At 37.9% G+C, this 22300-nt stretch overlaps 1 protein-coding gene across 4 annotated transcripts in view; it reads left to right on the top strand.

The window, feature by feature from the left end:
- The window catches only part of LOC120531142 (centrosome-associated protein CEP250-like), a 328524-nt gene that overhangs the window by 43679 nt on the left and 262545 nt on the right, over window positions 1-22300 (top strand). For 3 of the 4 annotated variants that reach the window (XM_039756280.1, XM_039756279.1, XM_039756281.1), the window contains one exon: window positions 10661-10728. The exons of the other annotated variant lie outside the window; for it this stretch is intronic. In XM_039756280.1, coding sequence (XP_039612214.1) covers window positions 10661-10728 — 68 coding nt within the window. The remainder of the gene's footprint in view (window positions 1-10660; window positions 10729-22300) is intronic. 4 annotated transcript variants of the gene reach the window in all.

Here is a 22300-nt window from a genome sequence, read left to right as displayed (position 1 = left end):
TATTACTTCAATCACTCTAGACATTAAGACAAAGCATAGAAAGTTAAAAGCAGCATGGTATTTATTACAAGAATAATAATAATACCAGTGGAACAAAGAATACTAGAGAATAGGTACTGATAGGAAAGTCTGAATATATATAGTCTTTAGAAAAAGCTTACGAAAAAAGGTAGAGATGACAAGGATGAATGTCCTAGGGAGGCGTTTGATTTAGCAGTCAATATTCATGATCCCTTTCTGACGACCAGTGCCGTCTTCGTCCGTTCCTCTTCTTCTCCTTCTGTACTTTCTTCTTCTCCTTCTCTTTGCTTCTCTTCTGTCTTAAACCAATCCATATTTATTATGAAATGTCATGCCTTGGCTTCACAACACATGCACCTGATTGGCTGGCTGAAGTTCTTTGATATTGCCTCAGTTTTCCTTTCCCAGGCTGTAAACCCAATTGTTGTCCCAGATGTCCATCCATAAAGTAATCAATAGCCTGAGGTATCAGCTCAGGCTTCCTTTCCCAGGCTGTAAACCAAATTAGCACTAATTTATGAACAACTGTTATAAAAGTAAGGTGTAAGGGAAGAAAACCTGCTTTGATTTGTCTTAGTTCATCTGTTGTCTTGTCTCAAACAAAATATAATGGAAACCAAAATGTACAGATTTCATATACCATAACACCATTGTTCTTCCTAAACCATAAATTGCAGAAATATTTGAAGCATGTTTGCCATTTTGTAAAAATTTAATAATTTCATTTTTTTGTGACCATTTCAGCATCATACACTTTTGTTTATCTGCCATAACAATATAAATTCATTATAATAAAAGAGAAAAGCTACGAAATGCTATTGGCTGAAGGTACATATCTGACACTGTGATTTCAAAATGTGGACTGACACATAGTGCTGGGGAAGAACTCTACATTCTAGCAGAAGGGAGAGTTGTTCCAGTGTGCACAGCTGACAGCAATACCATAGGATAGTAGTAGTAGTAGTACAGTAATTGATAGTCACTGGTGTGTATGTTTTTGTTTTTTTTTTTGATCCTGATTGTTAACAGAGACTGATGGATAATTGAGAATTTACTGTACCTCACAAAACAGAAGGTCACATTTTTGGAATGGCCCTCACATCCCCAGACTTGAACATCATTAGACATGCTGTATAAACAAGACAACTCAAGAATATCTAACAGCTGAAAGCAATCTGCAAGGAAGAATGGGGAATTTTTTCAAAAAAGATTTCATAGATTCATAGCTGTCTACAAAAATTCTTTCCAACCTGTGAATTTTGCCAGAAGTGGTGTTGCTAAGTACTGACTTAGTAGGTATTCAAACTTTTGCAAACACACATTTCCTCTTTTATTGTTTTATATTTTTAGTTCAAGTAAATTGTAACTATACATTACCATTTTCATAAACATTCCATTGTTTTAGTTTGCTGCTAATATGATGCAGAATCCCTAGTTAGCATGATGACTACAATCTGCCCAAGCCCAGAGGCAGCAAATCAACCCGAAACCATAGCATTTCCACCACCATGCTTTTTTGATCATCTGTCCATAGCACATTCTTCCAGAAGGCCTGGGGCCTCATGTATAAACGGTGCGTACGCACACAAATGTTACGTAAGAACTTTTCCACGTTTAAATCGCGATGTATAAAACCTACACTTGGCGTAAAGCCACGCAGTTTTCCACGGTACCTCATACCTTATCGTACGCAAGTTCTCCACTCGGTTTTGCAGACTGGCGGCACCCAGCATCAAAGCAATGCTACTGTTCCTGTGTGGTTACACCTTATTTTCCTGACGTGGCTTTATAAATACACTGAAACTAACCGCATAATGTTTATTAGTGTAACGCATCTGATTGTAATTAACTTGTAACAATATAATGGTCCAGGGAATAGCCATAGTATTCCAAATACCATAACTGCTTTAGCGTCGTTACTTTCACTGCACCTTCTTCTTCTTCTTCTTCTTCTTCTTCTTCTTTCAGCTCCTCCCGTTAGGAGTTGCCACAGCGGATCATCTTTTTCCATATTACTCTCACTGCACCACTCGGAGTATTTATATCACTGTATCTGAGTGTTAACCACAGCAGCAGCTGATCGGAAAGAGAATTATCGGTATACAGCTTCAAGGACACGCTGTCTCAGCCACGGCAAAACGTTTCAAAGCCTTTCCTGTACTGACCTCGCGGTTCAGAAACAGTTTCATCCCAAGAACTATAAACGTACTCAATCAGTTGCTTCTTGTAGAACTGTTTGTACTTATAAGTACAATCACCCCACTGTAAACTTGCACTACAGTTATAATATCGCACAACCTGCGCCACTTTATAAAGCGCGTATTTACATATGATGACCATATTATTTTTAAGGTGAAATGCAGCAAAATATGTTTTATTATATTATACAGATAAAACTTTAACTTCATTTTCTTAACTGGGAGTGTCGTAAAGGATAGAATAATTAAACATGTACTACGAAGATATTTCAATGTTCCTTAAATGTTTTGAAGAATCGGCACTCTAAGCTTACAGATGGCTTAACTTCTATTACAGAGCTGATTGTGTGGTAATTGGGTATTTGGGGAAAGAAAAGGAAGGACTGCAGTGGCGGCTACGCCAATATATACTGAATATAAAACAGAGCTAAAAACGCAGCGACAAATTTCGGCAAAAGTTAAATGCTTGTGTCATGAGCACGAGGCAGCTATGCAGTGTCTGCAATGGATGTGACCATCCACTGTGCATAAGCTACCTTACTGACATTGGCGGGCGATGGGGCCACCGATTCTTTCTCTGCCCAGTGCCACCACAAGCCTAGAGCCACCCCTGAGTGCTGCTGCAATAAATGATTTCATCGAAGGTCGCACACAATCACTGCGCCGTGAAACTCATGTTTAATAACGTGCTTTAACTCCTATCATCATACATCTCAGTATTTAAGTTATTCAGAGAGCTGTAATATCACGAATGTAATGGATTCTGTGTCCAGTTGGAGGAAGAGAGCCGGTTTAAGAAGCAAGTAGTGATTCACACACGTAGAGCACATAGAAGATCAAATACAAAACAAAGCATTTAACATGCTACTTTAATTACGATGTGATTTGAGAAACTGGTTAATTAAATGATTTTAAGATGAAGTTTATGATGTTCTACTTTAATAACAAAATAAACTACGTGATTAAAGTGGAAATGTCGAGATTGAAGTTGACATTTCGTGCTTTTTCCCCATTGTGTGCCTTTTTTTTTTCTCTGTACCCTAATAAGCTTTCATATGACACTCAGACAGTGGGCTACAACTCGCCTTTTCACTGCGACTTTGATATGTGACTTATTTTTTTTTTCCGGCACTGTGCGATTTTGTGAACGTGAGCTTTCAAGTTTCTCCAACACGCTATGTCACTCGATCAACTTCCCTTTGTTGATTATACCACGGTTTATTTGAACAAATAGTATGTTTTTCCTTTGCCTCCACTTGGTATTCGCTGAAATTCATATATTTTCCCCCATGCTTTTCCCATTTTCTTTTCACAGAAGGCTGAGCTTAAGGGCGATTTATATTCATTTGCATATTCAAAGAGGCGTAATTCTGGGAGGAGTTGGGGTGTAACATAAAGCGCGTGCACGAGCGTTACTTTTCCCGCTGACCGGGATTTATGTAGCGGAAGAACGTGGAAGATGGAGTACGCAAGATTCCTGCATCTGGATTTTTCTGTGCATAAGCACATTTCGGCTTTTGTACTTACGCCATGTTATAGTGCGAGTTCTACGCACGGCGTTATACATGAGGCGCCTGGTCTTTGCCAGTGTGTTCAATGGCAAACTGTAGTCTTTTTGGAGTTTTTGGACTTGCAAAACCTTTTTCCCGACATGCAGGTTAAATTTGTCCAATTTATTTCTGATTTTAGATGCATGCATTTTGAATCCCACTTACTCTATGCAAGAGTTACCTGCAGATCATGTGATAAAATTTTGGGGCTCTTAGAGACTTCTTTTATTATCAAACAATCAGCTCCTGGCCAGTTCTGAACAAATTAGCAGTCACTTGAAATCTGTGCTACATGTAGGTGGTTTTGTTTACAGCAGAATGAGTGATTTCAAATAATTTGCTGGTTTTGTTAAATCCACTGCTAGTCATCCATAGCCTTCTTTCTGGGGGTTTAGGAGAGCTCTTTTTTCATGGCATGATGTTAACAGACACATAAATAACAAAGAGAACACCAGACCGTAAACTGTATATCTATGGTTTAAAAAAAACCAGGTTCCACCAGCATACCCCCTAAATGCATTCTTATCATTGGTATCTAAATATGAACACCCTATTCTAATTTTATGGATTTGAAGTGGTGATAAATGTAAGTACTTCCTTTTCCCATGTGACAAATCTGCATTTTTGTTAATTTAGATTATGCGAATGAATACACCCTGTAAATTCTGTGTGTCATTTGTTTAGGTATGTCACTTTTGTCTACTATACACTACTATACTACTATACACACTGCTTGCATGAAGAGCTAATGTTTGCATAATAAAATATGTTGAAAAAGTCAACAGTTTTCATAGGATACAGTTACTGTTTCACATGACTGTATTCCTTACTAGTATCAGCCTAAATAAATAGTGCATGTGCAGCTACTTCTTCACTAGCCCTGTTATCACTTCCAAACCTTTTTGCATGGACAGAACCTTTTCCACCAAGAGATGAAAGTCTAAAAGATTTCTGCTGTAAGGTGAATGAGGAAGAGAAATCTACTTGGTGATTATTTTCATACATGTTTGTGATCTTGTGATGTTGTGTTAAAGGAGGATTCCATGAACATTTTTTGACCAAGCTTACCTTAAATGCTTATTTGGCTTTTTAAGAGCTTGAACATCCAGATATGAGCTAGTGAGTTGGTCATGTTTTATAATGTCTACCAACAGTGGTCTACCAAACGGTGTGTTTCCTTGCTAAAAGAATAACCTTAAAAAACTTCTGTTGAAGAGAAGTTCTTTCTTTTAGCTGTCTTTTGGTGCTAGATTCAAAGTGACGGATCTATGTTTCATCAAAATTAAAAGTATGTGATCAAAAGCCACCATCATTCTTAGCTTTGTAACTGGACCAAATATGAGTTGATCTGTTTTTGCACTGTTTAGTTATAGACGGTCTTTGTAGAAACCTAGTACTTTATTCATACTTTCAAATGTTCTAAGCTATCAGTACTTCACATTTCTCTTGAATACATGCTCACTTCCAAACATTCTGTGTTATCATTCCATTACTCTTTGGTCCTCTCACAGAAGTTCATCACTACAATTAAGCTATAGCAGTAATGTTAAACAGAATGAGGTCCAACTGTGACCTCCATCTGGCCTTACTCAGAACCTGTAGTTTGTGTAACTTTACAACTATCAGTGTTGCATTATGTATTTACATTTTTTAAATTGCCTTTGAAATTCCTTTGCTGATTCCTTCACCACAAGAAATTTGGTCTAAAGCCATTATTTAGAACATAATTGCATAACTCCATTTTGTGAGACAACTGCACTTGTGCCAGAAAGCCTATTTTTCTGGAGCACTACAGTTGCAAATCTGACATTGAAAATGTACTACAGAATTTGTTGCATATTTTTCCTGGTAATTTAGACAGAAATATAAAAAATGTTTCAGAATTTATTGTGCATATCATACATTGTTTAAATGTATAGTATGACACATTATGCCAATAATAAAGTCAAGTTACCTACAAAGAGAAGCTTTGTTTCCTTTTTCTGGTGTTTCTTTTAATAGGTCTGGCTCAGTCTTTACACCCTTTACATTGTGGTTTCAGTTGTTATGTATAAAGCAATAGGCAGAGATTTTTTAGGGCAGTATACAAATAAGCTTTCTTTGCTTGAGACATGTTTTAATAAATATCTCTGAGGCATATGTTTTTCATATAGCTGACCTCATTAGGATCATTGGCAGTGGAAGCAATGAAACAAGTAGTATTTTTTTTTTGTAATGCTCCATCTTTTTAAGGAAGAGGATCACTGAAATTTTTTTTTTTTTTTACTACTAGGGGGCTCCACCCCCGCTTGCTTCACTCACCTACCCCCGGGTTTGGTTTACCGGATATGCAATTTAAAGAGATTGTCATTTTCATGGGAATTGTTACATATGTATTATTTTCACTTTTACTTTAAAGCTTTTGTATAAATAATATTTGTCCTTTATTTCCGGTCCTGGGCATGGTTAAATCTTTCTCGCAGGATGAGAAAGTTGCCCTCTGCTCGTGTTGTGAAGTGGGGGTGGCTTAACACATGCTAAGGAGTTGCAGTCGGATAATCTGCTGTCTTGTTGCTGCTGGCGAGCTGCGTTTTCTGCTTGTCACGCTTTGCGTCGATCATTTCAAAGCCTGTGCAGCAGCTTTCCTTTTGCCACTTTGTGTCTCTAAACGGTCGCGTTGTGAAAATGGCGGCTGAACGGACGCTAAGGAGAAATGGTCGGATCATCTGCTGGCTTTCTGCTGCTGCTGCTGGCAAGCTGCATGTTCTGCATATTCTGCTTGTCGCTTGTCATTGTTTTAAGAGCTGGGAGCACATGATGTCTGTCTGCCAAAAGCATTCCAACAACCGCTTGGTTAGATGTCCGTGAGCTTGTTTTAAATGTAGTCTCACTGCCTTGTCTCGTGTGACATTAAAGTGTCTCTCACGGGACATCGAATTGTCTTCGCGTGAGGTTAAAGTGTCTCTCGTGGGACGTCAAATTGTCTTCCGTCTCGTCTCCCTAGTCTCCCTCCCAGGATTTTTATTTATAATAGATAGACTACATATAAAATATTGCACATTAATTTAACATACTTGTTTATTTATGAGAATGATTTAATATTTCTGTAATGTACAGTACATTTTGCACAAAGAAATAACATTTGTTTATATAGCACATTTTCACAAAAATGGTGTAACTCAAAGTGCTTTACAAGATGAAGAAAGAAAACTTCATATGAAACAAAAATAAGATTATACTAAGTAACAAAGAAAAAAGTAAGGTCAGATGGCCAGGGCGACAGAAAAAAACAAAACAAAAATCCAGATGGGCTGGAGAAAAAAAAAAACAAAATCTGCAGGGGGTTCAAGGCCAATAGACCGCCTAGCCATTATTGGGCATTCTACTTAACATAAATGATCCAAATCAATATCCATAGTTTTCAGGCTTCACGTGAAAGAATTTGATGATGGTGGTCATGTGGACATATGGGGTACTGCCTTCAATCCATCAGTGTGGGGGCTGCATGGTGCCTTTATCAGGTGGTGGTGGCACAGATCAGCAAGCAGGAGGTTGCTTCACCACTTCTTTTAAGTTTAGCTCTTGCAATTATAAGCAGACACTCATTCGAGGATTAGGTTACAACTTGGAGTGTAATGTTACAGGAATTCCAAAATATTGGACAGAGTGAGATTATTTAAGCCTTTGTAAACAATAATCAGTATTTTAAAGTCAATTCCGAATGACATGGGTAACCAGTGTAATGACATCAAAACTGGAGATTTGTGCTCAGATTGTTTTTTCCTAGTTAAGATTCTGGCAGCTGCATTCTGCACTATTGCAACTGATTGATGACTTTCTTGGGTAGTCCTGAAAGGAGTACGTTACAGTAATCTAGTCGACTAAAATAAAAAGTGTGAAATATTTTTTTAGCGTCTTGTAAAGTTATAAGGGATCTAAGTTTTGCTATATTCCATAAGTGAAAAAACAGCTGGTTAATATGTGATGTAAAATTTAGGTCAGAGTCAATAATTACCCCTAAATTCTTTACCTCCATCTTGACTTTTAAGTCTTATGGATCAATTTTATTTCTAATACCCTCAACTATATCCATTTTTGGAAATAACGAAGATTTCTCTCTTATCCTTATTTAGTTGGAGACAATTAAGACTTATCCATTCAGAAACACAAGCAAGGATTTGGCTTGGTGAACCAAGAGAGTCAGGGTCATCAGGCACTATTGATAAATACAGAAAGTTGATATATGAAATGCGCTATCTTTCTGTCTTTTGCTCTTTTTGGCATTATATATGTAAAGTTATACTTTTACAGAGATATTAGAAGTATATACATTTTGTAGTTTGAAACCCCAATTAACTATAGACAGTTTTACTTCACAAAAAGAATAATCTTCTCATTTGTGAAAAGTGTTTTTCTGTTGTTTGCTGGTTGTTTGCTACCTAGCAGTATACTTTCATACAAATGTACTGTATTTGCTCTGGTGTCTACATGATAATTCAAACCTCTGCTAGGCACTTTTCCCCAGCATATCATTACAGCTACATGTATTTTAATTCCAATGGCATTTCTATTTATTTGTTTTGTGTTTCTTAGCCATACCTTCTTTCTAATTACTCATGATATAATAACTGCTACATGTCAATTAAGATAGAACAGAAGTGCATAGCTCTCAGTGGCTGCTACCAGTGTAAAAACTTGGCTCCCTGATGGGACTTGATTTTTAGCTCTTAGTTTTCCCCACATCCTCCAGTGTAATAATTCAGTATGACAGCTAGGGTTGGATATGTACTGAAGATCTTGTTGAGAGGTCTGCACTTCATTCTCTGCTTTGATTTTGAGGCTTTAGTAATTTTTTGACTATAGTAATTTAAAATATTTATGTTGATATATTTATGTCTAGGGCAGCACGGTGGTGCAGTGGGTAGTACTGCTGCCGCGCAGTTAGAAGACCTGGGTCTGCTTCCCGGGTCCTTCCTGCGTGGAGTTTGCATGTTCACCTTGTGTCTGTGTGGGTTTCCTCCGGGTGCTCCAGTTTCCTCCCACTGTCCAAAGACATGCAGGTTAGGTGCATCGACGATCCTAAATTGTCCCTAGTGTGTGCTTGGTGTGTGGGTGTGTGTATGTGTGTGTGTGCGTGCCCTGCGGTGGGCTGGCGCCCTGCCCAGAGTTTGTTTCCTGCCTTGTGCCCTGTGTTGGCTGGGATTGGCTCCAGCAGACCCCTATGACCTTGTCGTTAGGATATAGCGGGTTGGATGATGGATGGATATTTATGTCTATAAAATCTCGTTCAACAATCATTCTTAGGTTAAAGAAGGTAAACAGTAAATAGCAGGGCATCAAGCTCTTCCACTGAAATACGTAGGTAAGCAGGAGCAGATTCAGTAAGTAAATCATAGGACGGCAGAATCAGAATAACCTTTGCTTCATAGGTTTCCTGAATGCAGTGAAGGAAATAATGCACTGCATTTTTTAAAATCTTTGGTGCACTGTATTTCTGGAGCTTCAGAATTTCTGTCCATGATTTTCTGACTTTTATTCTGACTTTCACAGAACAGAATACCTTGTTTTGTATAATGGATGGGTCATGGAAGGGTTTCCCTGTGAGTCTATTATAAAATTTTTGTCTTGCTACCTAAAAAAGCACTGGAACAAGAAACCACGGGCACTCGGAGTCAACGATCACCACAGTGGCATGTATTTGTGTTCTTCCAATTCAAAGTTTGTGAATCACACACTGGTCAGGCTGCCTTACCTCAGCTATAGTACACTACAACTAAGCTAGTTAAAGTCAGAAACCATGCATGTCTCCTACTCTGACAATGTGTGCCTGACAGCTTTCAAGTGAGGTACATGAAATGGCTGCAGTTTGGCATCAGTTGTTGAGCCAATCCGCAATGTATGATATCATCAGCCCTTCTTGATACTTTAAGACTCACACTCTGAGAGACATGGAAACTCTCTTTCTTTTACTTAATTTAATTTATTTTTTTACAGCTGAGATCAGTGCATGTGCAATCCTCGTATCTTTCCTGTCCCTCACCTATGTTACTGAACCTGTACTGCAACAGTCCTTTTAAAACCGTGACCCTTTGGTATTTTATAAATTGGTTACAATCGGTTATTCACTGTATGCAGCCTGTTACAGATCTAAAAAAAAGTTCTTTCTGGAACCTTCATATATATAGGTCTTTTGTGAACCATAAATGGTTTTCTTGTGGCATTGCTCTGAAGAACCACTCTGGCACCTTTTTTTTTTAAGAGTGTCTTCAAGTCCTTTTTCAATACTTCTTATCTCTATTTAGCCCTGGTGAAACCTTCTTACAGACCTTTGCACTTAATCTATTTTTGGACATAAGATACTCCAGATGATATAGATGATATACAACTTGGAAATCAGTTTAAAAAATATAGCCTTAGATTCTTGAAATGCAAATTATAAACATAGTCTAATATATCAGGTTGATTATACACTACTTCAGGGACCTTTCTTCAGCCCCCTACTGTCCGTTAGTTTTCTGCCTAGGGTCATCCATGGCCTCCCCTTCATCTCTTTTTTTTGGTTCATAGCATAGTTATTTCTTCATTTCTTTCTTTTTTTAGATTTATTCTCTTCCTTATCTGAAGCAAAGAATATCTAGGATTCACAATGGAGAAAAAAATCTGCCTCTTTCTGTAACTCAAAGAGAATTATTTTTCTATTAATGTGTTTTTCTTAAATACTCTGTAATGAAAATTGAGTTTCTGCTTCGAATATCAATGTTTGGAAAACAAATTGCAGATGAGACTGACTTTCATCTGACCAAATATAAAACTCTTAACACCCTTATCTTATGTATTATATCTTTTAGTTACTTTTTCTCTTTTTTTAACCATATTATTATTTTTATAACACATTATGCTTTTCCCTCACAGTTTGTAATTCATGATGAACATAGCAGTGTTGACAGTTCTAACATCAAGACTGAAGCCCAGGAGCAGAGGTGTGTATAATATTGGGCAATATGACACTGGCTTAGTTTGTTTTATTTAATAGTATTTTTGTGATTAAATTGTTAAAAACAAGATTTTCCTTTTTAAATTCTTTTTAGTGACAGAGAAAACCTTTGAAATATTCCACTTGCATTTAATTCTCACATTTTTAAAAAAATATTTCTAAGCATTATTGCATTTGAATATAGAAGCATTAATGTCATGAAAAGTATTGTTGCAAAATTTGAGAATCTGAGTTTCATTAGCTCAGTTGGAATTTACATGAAAATTATACCACGGTAATAAAATATTCACCTTTGGAGTTTTTTTCTATTTTTTTTTGTTTTATAACCTTAATTTATTTAATTTGTATTCAGTGATTTTACCCAACATGTACAACAGAGAAGATACAAACAAATTGTTGTGATCCTTCTAACTTAAAAAAAAAATGTTTCCAGTTCCAAAGGTATTCTCGGGTTAATTTTGAGTAGAAGCAACATTACTGGAAATTACATTCACATTTATTTAAAAAGTGTTAGTGTTTTTTTTTCCTTGCAAAATCTCAGGTTGCATAAATAGAATTGAGGTCATCTGTTTTCAGTGGAATTTTTCTACAATGTTTTACATTTTTACTTTTAAGCACCCAGGTCTCTTGCAGACCATGGCAGATTTTTGTCTTTGATTTTTTTTTGTTCTAATACCGGGTACAGACTACCATTCACATAGTATGATGCACTACCATCAACTATTAGATTTTTTATTACATATGTTTCTCAGCCCATGGTATTAAAACACAATATAACAGAGCATCAAAACTAAATATTAAAATAAAATTTTAATTTAGTAATACATTTTGAAAATGCAGATATGTGCACAGTAATGTACTGGCAGCTACTCCACAGCTGGTTGTTACCTTGAGCTTGATGACCCAGACAGGCATTAGCTCTTGGTGACCCTAAAATGTATAATGAGGAGTTCCAGAACATTTGTATATCTAAAGTAAATGCTACTTATAGGTTATAAATCAATGAAACTACAGTCTTTGACTTTTATACCAATAGTGCTCTTCAGTAGTGCTTCCCTAAATAAGAGGCACAGTTAGGATTCCTGAAGTTACATGTAGCACAAATATGTAGGTGCCTAAATCCAGTGACTATAGACAGTGGTTCTTTGCTTGAACCAGACCTACTACCTACAGTTGGATTAAGGCAAAAGTTAGAATTTGATTTTGTTATGCTTATCATCCTCCACTTGGATCCTATGTGCTAATGGGCCAGCTGTAATTGAAAATTGATGCAAAAATATCTTTCTTTCCAGTCTCCAATGAGGATCAGTTTTGTGAAGTAATACACAATTGTTTAGTTGCTGTATGTACAGTGTATCCACTCTCCACAGAAGAAGACAAATCTCTTTTCAATTCCCATTGGCTTATTTCATATTTTCTTTAACTAGTTTTGTTTTTACTTGGACACTTTGCTTCAAATGGTGCCATTTTTATGCAAATTTCCTTTTTTTACCATGTATTGCATTTTTAGAATTTACTTTTAGTGTGCTTAGAAGAGTTTACAGTAGCATAAAAATGTTGTTTTGATTTTTCTCAGATTTTTCATAAACTTTTTCTGCAATAGCATTGAATACGTTTTTGTTTTCATGATTTGCTTTTGCCATGACCTGTACTAATCAATCCTTGGGATTTTATAGCCATAAATTTATTTGACCAAGATTAGCTACATGTATAAGCTATATCCCCATTCAAACAAAATTCTTCACACCTTGCATATTTAGCCACCCTCTTAATAGCTGGACTGTAGCTTCATCTAAGATAATTTTTCAATCTACTATTGTGAAGCTATGAAGGGGAGAAGGGTTGATCAACTGCTCTGAGTGGTCCCATGGATGCCATGGGACGGTGGTGGGAGAAAGGAGTAAGGTTCGTGGGCTGCCTACAGACTCTGAGGCCAGTGAGGGGTTGACTGTGCATGTTGGGGAGTGTTTTCTGCAGCTGAGCAGACCTCTTAAGGTGAGCAGCATAGGTGCAGAATTGGAAGGACACATTGAAGCATAATTTAAAAGTAGATGGATGGATCCTGACTGTTTAAACTGTGATTTTTAACTGCTTTTTAAACTACAATTTTTAACTCTGCCAAAAATCAACCACAGAGAACAAATTCATCCATGTGAACAGGCTTTTGGAACTCCCCTTGTATGTGCAAGTGGATGAATCTCGAAGAGAATGCAGCTCACTGCTCTTTATGATATCACCTAAACCTTAGTTAATCTGGCCATTCATTAACTTATTGTCTGTCTCAAGGGAAATGAATATCTCCTCAGTCAACTCAGGAATGGTATGTGACTTCTTTTGTGGTGGTGACACTAATGGATTGGCTGTCTGCGCCTCTGGTGAGATGTCTGGCCCTGTGTCATTTAATAACTTAGAATAAATGCAAAGAACTGAAATGTATGTAACTGTAGAAAGCAACTTTAAAATGATCAATACAAGTAAGCATATCATATCATTTTAAAATTAAATTAAAAAAATAATTGTTAATTGGTCCCTTTGGTCAGGTCATCGTGTTATTTTCTGAGGTTTGAAAGGAAGTGAGAGATCATTCTCACTAACATTGCTTTCTGAGAAAGCAGTTTGATGACATGGATAAAACATCCTATTTGTAACCCCACACTAGAAATCACTATTGCATTTCTGGTCTGCATTTTTGGCATTGTCAATACTCACATTTGCTCTCTGTAGTTTTCACACTGCTACTGTAATTGTAAGCTCTATGGCAAAGTCTTCACCGAAGTGCTTTTTTATTTCTACTGTAATACAGCTGTATGGTACTGTGTCATTATAGTTGATAACTCTCTATATCTTTGGACATTAAACAATCTTAATTAGAAGGACATGGAGCACTTTTGACAATTCATTTTCCAATTGAGCATCTGTATATTTATTTGTACAGTGCTGAAATAATAGTGATACTAAAGTGTTTGTGGGATGTTGTAACATGGTTCATGCATGTTCTTGAATCCTATATTTTCAATTAACAAATACAGTCTCTTACAGTATGTACCAGTATAACCACAGTGATTTCTTTAGTGTGAATTGAATCAGTCAGGAAAGGCTGTTTAAATGCTCTGATGCTTTGTGATTACTTCTAATTCAACCCAATTTACAGAAAAGTGTAAAGTCAACAAGTTTATGTTGTTAGCACTAGTGTATGTTACTCTCATTTGATATATTTGGCACACTGTAACTGGTCAATCCACCACTCAATGTTCATTACTGTCATAGTACTACCAAAACACTTGCTTTACTTTCATTATGTGATGATCACCGCCATCTTAACTTACAGTCAAGTTAAATTGCTCTGCAATATATTGCTGTCTGCCATGCAATAAAGCATCCTAGCGACACTAAGCATGTTTTTTTTGTCCTTCTGTATCTGGTTCTGTATTAAGAGGAGAAAGAAAGTTTTTCAGAGGTTGAAGGGGCTTTTTTACCTTTTAACTCACCTTACATAATTTAAGCAGCAGTTTCTTGTATGAGCAATAATTTGTCTACTCTGTGTCTTGAGGTTACACACATATTGTAAAACAGCATATACATTGTGGACCACCAGGAGGCGTACCAACCACCCTACCTGACACACACAGATGCAAGACACAATTTCTGTCCAGCACACATGTTCATTTCAAGTGAGGCAGCACTTTTTCTTCACTCCCAACTACAGAGCACAGTAAACAAAGCACCAAAACCAAAACACAGTCCTTTCTTCCTTCTGTCTTTATCTGCCATGTCCACTCCTCTTCCAGCAAGCTTTGTCCACCTCCCCCCGACTGTGGCTCCTCTAATGGAGTGAGGCGGTTCCTTTTATAGTGTACCTGGAAGTGCTCCAGGTGCTCCAAGGCCTTCTTCCGGCAGCACTTCTGGGTGTGGTGGAAGTGCTGCAATCCAGGTCTCAGGAACTGTTCAGGTGCCTCCCAGGCGGTGGCCATGGGCCCCAGCAGGGTTGAGCTTCTATCCTCCAAACCAGTGGCCCCGCTGTGAACCAGGGGGGTTGCCCTCTAGTTCTGTCGGAGGTATTACCCTGAATATGCCCTCTACCCTGGTCCTTTCATTACAGGGGCATCCTGGCCAGATAAGGGCCCTGGCTGATTGCTACATTATGTTATTTAAAGAAGGACAAAAAACCATTGTTGTGTGATTCAGACATTTTTAAGGAAGGCTCACTGTGTGCCTCACTTCACCGAGTTCACCTGTCCGTGTGGTACCCTTTCTGCTCCACCTCCAGGAGCAAAGATTCACCTCAGAAAGTCATCACCAAGCACTATTGTTGACACTGAATGTTGATGCCAAGTTCTGAATTGCTGTCTCAGTTCTATAAACAACTAAACAATAATAACTGCAGAAAGTCACAAATCACTTATAATCGGAAGCTTTTTTCTTTATTTCGTGCATAGCATGTAATGAAGTGACAAGAGCTGAACAGATTTTATAGGCATTGTAAGAAAAAACAGAAAAATAAAAAAAAATACAACATAAATGTTAGGGGTATCCACCCCATATACTTGGAGAAAGGTGAAGCTAAGTGAGTAATGTTACCAGACTGAGTCCAGAACTAAACGGGCAAACATGAAACAATATGGTGATCTTATAGAAGGTAGACAGAAAGTGGTGTGTTTTGAGGGCTGGAGCCGTAAGTGAGGTCATGGCTGGAGCCAGAAGTGAGGTCAGTATTTCCTTCCTTCAAAGATGGGGATGAGTGTAACATAGAGGGATACACATTTTTTAGGAAGGATAGACAGAACAGAAAAGGAGGTGGAGTTGCTGTTTATGCCAAACAGGGTTTAAATGTAAGTCATCTTCAGTTGGATGATGAGCCCCATCTTAGTGAGGACATGTGGCTTCGCCTGGAAAATATTAGGGAAAGAGGTCTTATTTTAGGGTGTGTTATAGACCACCCAATTCAGACAGTAATTTCAACACACATCTTTTAGTAATATCAAAAGGCAAGTTTACAGGGGGATATTATAGTCATGGGGGACTTTAATTATCCAAATATTAACTGGGATAACCTTGCAGATGGAGGAGCACAAGAGCAGGAGTTTTTAGAAGTAATCAGCGACTGTTTTTTAACACAGCATGTTAAAGCACCAACACGGGGTGAAGCCTGTCTGGATTTAGTATTCTGTAATAATCAGGATAGAATTGAGGGTGTAGAGGTGATTGAACCACTAGGGTCAAGTGACCATAATATAATACAATTCTCAGTATTTTGTAAGAGTACAGATGCAAAGACTAAAATTGTTAAGTTGAACTTTGGTAGGGCTAATTTTGAGCAGATGCGACAAAGTCTAAATAGGATAGACTGGGATAAGCTTTTAAATGTGGAGACAGTCGAGGAGCAGTGGAACAGGTTTAAAAATGTTTTACATGTAATGCAGGACAGATACATACCTAAATTTGGAATTAATAGGAAACTAAAAAAACCCACGATGGATTAATAAAGATTTAAAAAAGAAGTTGCAAAGGAAAAACTGCTGTATAAGGCATATAAGACTAATGACTGCAAAGTGAATGTAGCATATGAGAACATGAGGGCAACCATTAAGAAGGATATCAGAGAGGCTAAAAGACAGTTGGAGAGGAATATAGCAGATAAGGCGAAAGAAGACCCCAAGAGATTCTTTCAGTATTTTAGTAGTAAAAGAACAGTTAAGGAGGAGGTCAAGTTCATCAGGAATAGTAAAGGGGAATTAAAAGATACAGACAATGAAATAGCAGATGCCCTAAACTTACATTTTTCTGAAGTGTTTACAAGTGAGCAAGTGGATAACCTCCCAGAGGTAAATGCAACTACTAAGGAGGTACTGAGGGATTTGGAAATTGTAGAGGGAGAAGTGCTGCTCAGATTAAATAAGATGAAATCAAACAAATCACCAGGCCCAGATAATATTTATCTTCGTGTTCTTAAGGAGGCTAGTGATTACATATATAAACCCTTGTCACATATTTTTAGGAAGTCACTGAGCACTGGAGAGATTCCAAAGGACTGGAAAATGGCAAATATCATCTGGAAAATGGCAAATATCATCCCATTATATAAAAAGGGTGACAGGGCAGATCCAAGCAACTATAGGCCAGTATGCTTAACATGCATCACAGGAAAATTAATGGAAGGAATTATTAAGGATAAGATTTAGCAACACATGGCAAGGACAGGAGTTATTCTGAACAGTCAGCATGGGTTCAGAAGAGGGAGGTCATGTTTTACTAACATGAGGTTGCAACAAAAGCATACGATCAAAGCGGAGCATATGATATTATTTATCTGGACTTTCAGAAAGCATTTGATAAGGTGCCACATGAGAGGTTGGGCATCAAGTTAAAAGAAGTGGGAGTTCAGGGTGATGTTTTTAGATGGGTGCAGAATTGGCTCAGACACAGGAAGCAGAGGGTGATGGTGCGAGGATCCTCATCAGACCTGGCCGATGTTTCCACAGGGGTCAGTGCTAGGGCCGCTGCTATTTTTAATATATATAAATGATTTAGATAGGAATATAAGTAACAAGCTGGTTAAGTTTGCAGATGATACCAAGATAGGTGGATTAGCAGATAATTTGGAATCCGTTATATCATTACAGAAGGACTTGGATAGCATACAGGCTTGGGCAGATTTGTAGCAGATGAAATTTAATGTCAGTAAATGTAAAGTATTACACATTGGAAGTAAAAAAATCAAGAGTACACCTTATGAGAAGGATTTAGGAGTCATAGTGGACTCTAAGCCAGTGGCGAGGGGGGTGCCGAGGGGGCCATGGCCCCGGGCGGCGTATCAAAAGGCGGCGGCAATCACCATGATATTTAAATTAAAAAATATAGGTATATTTGAAACTGCAAATCGCTACCAGCTGATTCAAGCCAAGCAGACAGCGGGTGCGGAAAGGGTGGCAGGTGAAGCAGGTGGTGCAATAGAAATTTTCTCAGACGTTTTTACAGCGCATTGTAGAGTCAATCTACGACAGTATCTAGTGACGATAAAACCTACCTAAGTGAATTTTCAATAGACAGAGTATCTGCTGAAATTCGAGAAAGATTCCAACAGTTGCAAAATCTAGCGCAAAAATATGATTTTTTAAGACCTGAAGTGATATTGAGCAGGGACGAGCTTAACTTAGACCAAGCTCCTCAAGACATTAATAAAGAAGAATTTCTACTTGAGCGTGACGTCTACAAGCTTTTGTAGCTGCAACAGACCCAGATTGTAAAAAAGAACTCATTAGGTCCGGCTCTCTGAGTTTATTAAAATATATTATTGAGTCCAAACTTGAAGATGGTTTACCAAACATTGTCATAATGTTGAGAATTTTTTTAACATCTGCCATCAGTAATGCTAGTTGCGAGAGAAGCTTCTCTAAGCTCAAATTAATCAAAATTATCTCAGATCAACTATGTCCACGTTAAGGCTAACAAATGTAGCTATTCTGGCAATTGAACATGACATACATATTGATATTGACAATTGTATAAAAGATTTTGCTATTAAAAAATACGAAAAGTAAATTTTTAATCAATAAAAAAATTTAATGCAGCTTTTTTTATTTTGTCTATTTTTTTTAAGAATAACTAAATAGAGGGGCGGCAAATTTCCGGTCGGCCCCAGGCGACGAAAGCCCACGCTACGCCACTGCTCTAAGCTATCAACTTCCCAACAGTGTTCAGAAGCCATTAAGAAGGCTAACAGAATGTTGGGTTATGTAGCACAATGTGTGGAGTACAAGTCCAAGGAGGTTATGCTCAACCTTTATAATGCACTGGTGAGGCCTCATCTTGAGTACTGTGTGCATATTTGGTCTCCAGGCTACAAAAAGCACTAGAAAAGGTCCAAAGAAGAGCGAATAGGATGATTCCAGGGCTACAGGGGTTGAATTATGAGGAAAGATTAAAAGAGCTGAGTCTTTACAGTTTAAGCAAAATAAGATTAAGAGGTGGCATGATTGAAGTGTTTAAAATTATGAAGGGAATTAGTACAGTGGATCGAGACTTGTATTTTAAAATGAGTTCATCAAGAACATGGGGACACAGTTGGAAACTTGTTCAGGGTAAATTTCGGACAAACATTAGGAAGGTTTTCTTTACACAAAGAACGCTAGACACTTGGAATAAGCTACCAAGTAGTGTGGTAGACAGTAAGACATTAGGGACTTTCAAAACTCGACTTGATGTTTTCTTGGAGGAAACAAGTGGATAGGACTGGCGAGCTTTGTTGGGCTGAATGGCCTGTTCTCGTCTAGAGTGTTCTAATGATGATGATTTTTATTTTTTTTAATGATGACTGCAGAGGAAGAAGAGAAGGTTTAAGTGTGCTTCGCCAACCCATGGTCTGGCGTATCAATACATTTAGTTAAGTCCATTGACTGCCTTCTGTGACAGCATCCATTCATCCATCCAGCTTTTAAACCCAATAATGCAAAGCAGGGTCATGATATAGCTGGAGTCTATCCTAGCAAACATCAGCAGGAACAATTTTCAGACAGGGTGCCGATATGTCGCATGGCAAATACACATGCGTACACTATAGGACCACTTTAGTAATGCCAATCCACCTAATATGCATGTGCATGGAATGTGAGAGGAAACTGGATCACCTAGGGAGAACATGTACAATGCATGCTGAAAACACCTGGGAAGCAAACCCATTCTCCATCTTTGCAAGTCATCAGCCACAACCACTGTGCTGCCATTCAATAATAATGGTAATGATAATAATAATTATTGCTGTGGTGGGTGCTTTGAAAGTTTGGGGTACTGGATCTGCTGTTGTGAGCTGTTCAGTCCCTGTTCAACCAGAGCAAAAGCTTCATTCATATTGCTGGCAGTAAGTCAGACTTGGTTATTATGGGACTGTACCAAGTCTGTCCTCTGTCATCGATTCTGTTCCTGATTTTTATGGATAGAATTTCTAGGCGTAAACAAGGAGTGGAGGGTGTCAAATTCAGGATTGCATCTCTGCTTTTAGTTCATTATGTGGTTCTGTTGGCTTCTTCTGGCTGTGACCTCATACACACACTGGGGTGGTCTACAGCTGAGTGTGAAGGGCCGGGATGAGGATCAGCACCTCCAAGTCTAAGGTGAGAGAGTTGAGCTGAAAGGCAAAGCTTTTAAATTACTGGTTGATGTACCTTCCTGCCCTCACCTGTCGTCAAAAGGGTAGTGACTACAAAATAACTAGACTGCTGATACAAATGGCAGAAGTGAGCTTCCTTCGTATTATATCCAGGTTCAGTCTTAGTGATAGGGATAAGAGTGCACTGATTCGGGAGGATGTCAAAGTAGAGCAGCTTGCTCTTCTACATTGAAACATGCCAGTTGAGGTGGTCTAGACATCTGATTAAGATGCCTTCTGGATGCCCTGGGGAAGTGTTTTGGACATGTTCAACTGAAAGGAGACCTTCGGACAGACACAGGACACACTGGAGAGATGATATCTCCCAGCTGGCCTGGGAACACGTTGGCATCAAGATGGAGGAGGTGACAGGGAAAAGGGACACCAGGGCATCTTAACTGAGACTGCCACCTCCATGCCCCAAACCTAGATGTGTGGCAGAAAAGTAAGGAGTGGATGCTACCCTCAACATCCTTGATCCAAGAAACTATTTATTTATTTTTGTCTTTTATAGACACAATAAAATAGTCACAATAATACATCCATTCATACATCTTTCTTCTAAGAGACTGGCATAGGGTAATTGAAGCCTATCCCAGCAATCACTTGGCGCAAGATAGGAACAACACCAGGATAATAATAATAATCTGATGGATAATAATAATATTGTAATAAAAATATCATTCTCATACAAGTAATTGTTGTCCTGAATATCTTCCATCCACTGATCTAGACATATACTTTTCTGCAATATTCACAATAGTAATAAGTTTAAGTTTGTATTAGATAGTGTTTCAGGAGGCATGTTTTACTTTACTGATAAGAGCAGCTATGCTTTGACATTTACCTAACCAACCCAAAGGTCTTTAGGAGATAGTGTTAAATAGTGACTTGGGGTTTGAAATTTGTAGTGGAAGTGAAGTGCACCTTACAGCCTGGAAGGGGGACAGGAAAGGTTTGGACACGTAAACACATCCCCTATGGATGAAAGCCTAGATCTGAGGGCAGGGGTGTAAAGGAAGTTTGCAGACCCCTTAGTCCATAGTATGGCTCTTTATGATTGGTCTTGAATTACAGGCCATTGTGTACCACAACGCCCTATTGGTTCATGACTTATAGCAGGAATTGGCATTAGTTGGTCACTCTGCATTTCTCTTTCTTGCCATCTTGCCATGAAGAGAAGACCACCTCCAGTTCTTGCCATTTCTCCATGATGAAGATAACCCTATCTCAGTATGTGGTCTGTTACCAGCCAATTTTTTAATTTCCTGATCATTTTGCTTTAAAATAAATAATTTCTTCTGAGCAAATCTAAAAATACATACAATAATTCATGGATCACGACTACGAAGCTGATCCTTAAACCTCAAGGGCTTCAGTTCAGTTCTTACCTACCCTCAAACCACTACATTCAATTAAAACATAAGAGAAATTTTGATAAGTATACATCTCTCAGCCAAATTTGCATTTTCAACCCAGATTAACCTAATTTTAGTTATGTCTTGTATTATCAAGTCATGATTTCAAGGGTTACCTAAGTACTACTAGCTGATACACTACTTTGTAATGTATTCAGTGTATTTATAGTTCTTATTGTGAATACAAACTTTATGACATAGTTGAAAATATTAACCTTTAACTGTTTTCTATATGTTCAAAAGCTACAAGAAACTCATCAAACCATGTCTCTATTGACCAAGATTTATACACAAAGGCACAGTTATGCTAGAACAGAAAAGGCCCTCCCTAAACTGTTGCTACAAAGTTTAAAGCTCACAATTGTATAAAATTTCTTTTTATGGTGTATCATTAATTGTATCCTTCAGTGGTATCAAGGATCCTAGCGCAAACCCTGAAAAAAAGCTGCAGACCATTATCCATCCTCCACCAAATTTCATCATAGGTACTATGTAGTCTGGACGATAACATTTTTTTTGGCATCCATCAAACCCAGATTCATTTATTAGACTGCCAGATAGTGATGCATGATTGATCAGTCCAGAAAGCACATTTACAGGTGCTCCAAAGTCCAATGGTAGCATGCATTACATCGCTCCACCAGACACTTGGCATTGTGCATAGTGATCTTTGGCTTGTATGTAGCTGCTTAGCCATGGAAACCCAATTCATGAATCATCTTATGTACAATTCTTATGTACTGCATATTTGGCTATATAGTGTATGTCCCATGAGATTAAATTGAAGAACTTAATGTAACTTAACGTAGCGGCAGTCATTCACTAAACTAAGTCTGTTAACAATTTAAAAAACTACTATCATATTATCTGTTAATCTACAATGTCTTAAACAAAAAAAAGATCAACTCTATCCACTATCCTGGAATAAATCTGATCATGCTTCCCTGCACTGCTTTTGCACTGTTGTATCTTTTATGTAATACAGAGGTGAAAATGAC

Source organism: Polypterus senegalus, chromosome 6, assembly GCF_016835505.1.
Source record: "Polypterus senegalus isolate Bchr_013 chromosome 6, ASM1683550v1, whole genome shotgun sequence".
Classification (NCBI taxonomy): Eukaryota; Metazoa; Chordata; class Cladistia; order Polypteriformes; family Polypteridae; genus Polypterus; species Polypterus senegalus.
Note: the sequence above shows the minus strand (reverse complement) of the source record. Positions and strands in the feature narration are given on the sequence as shown.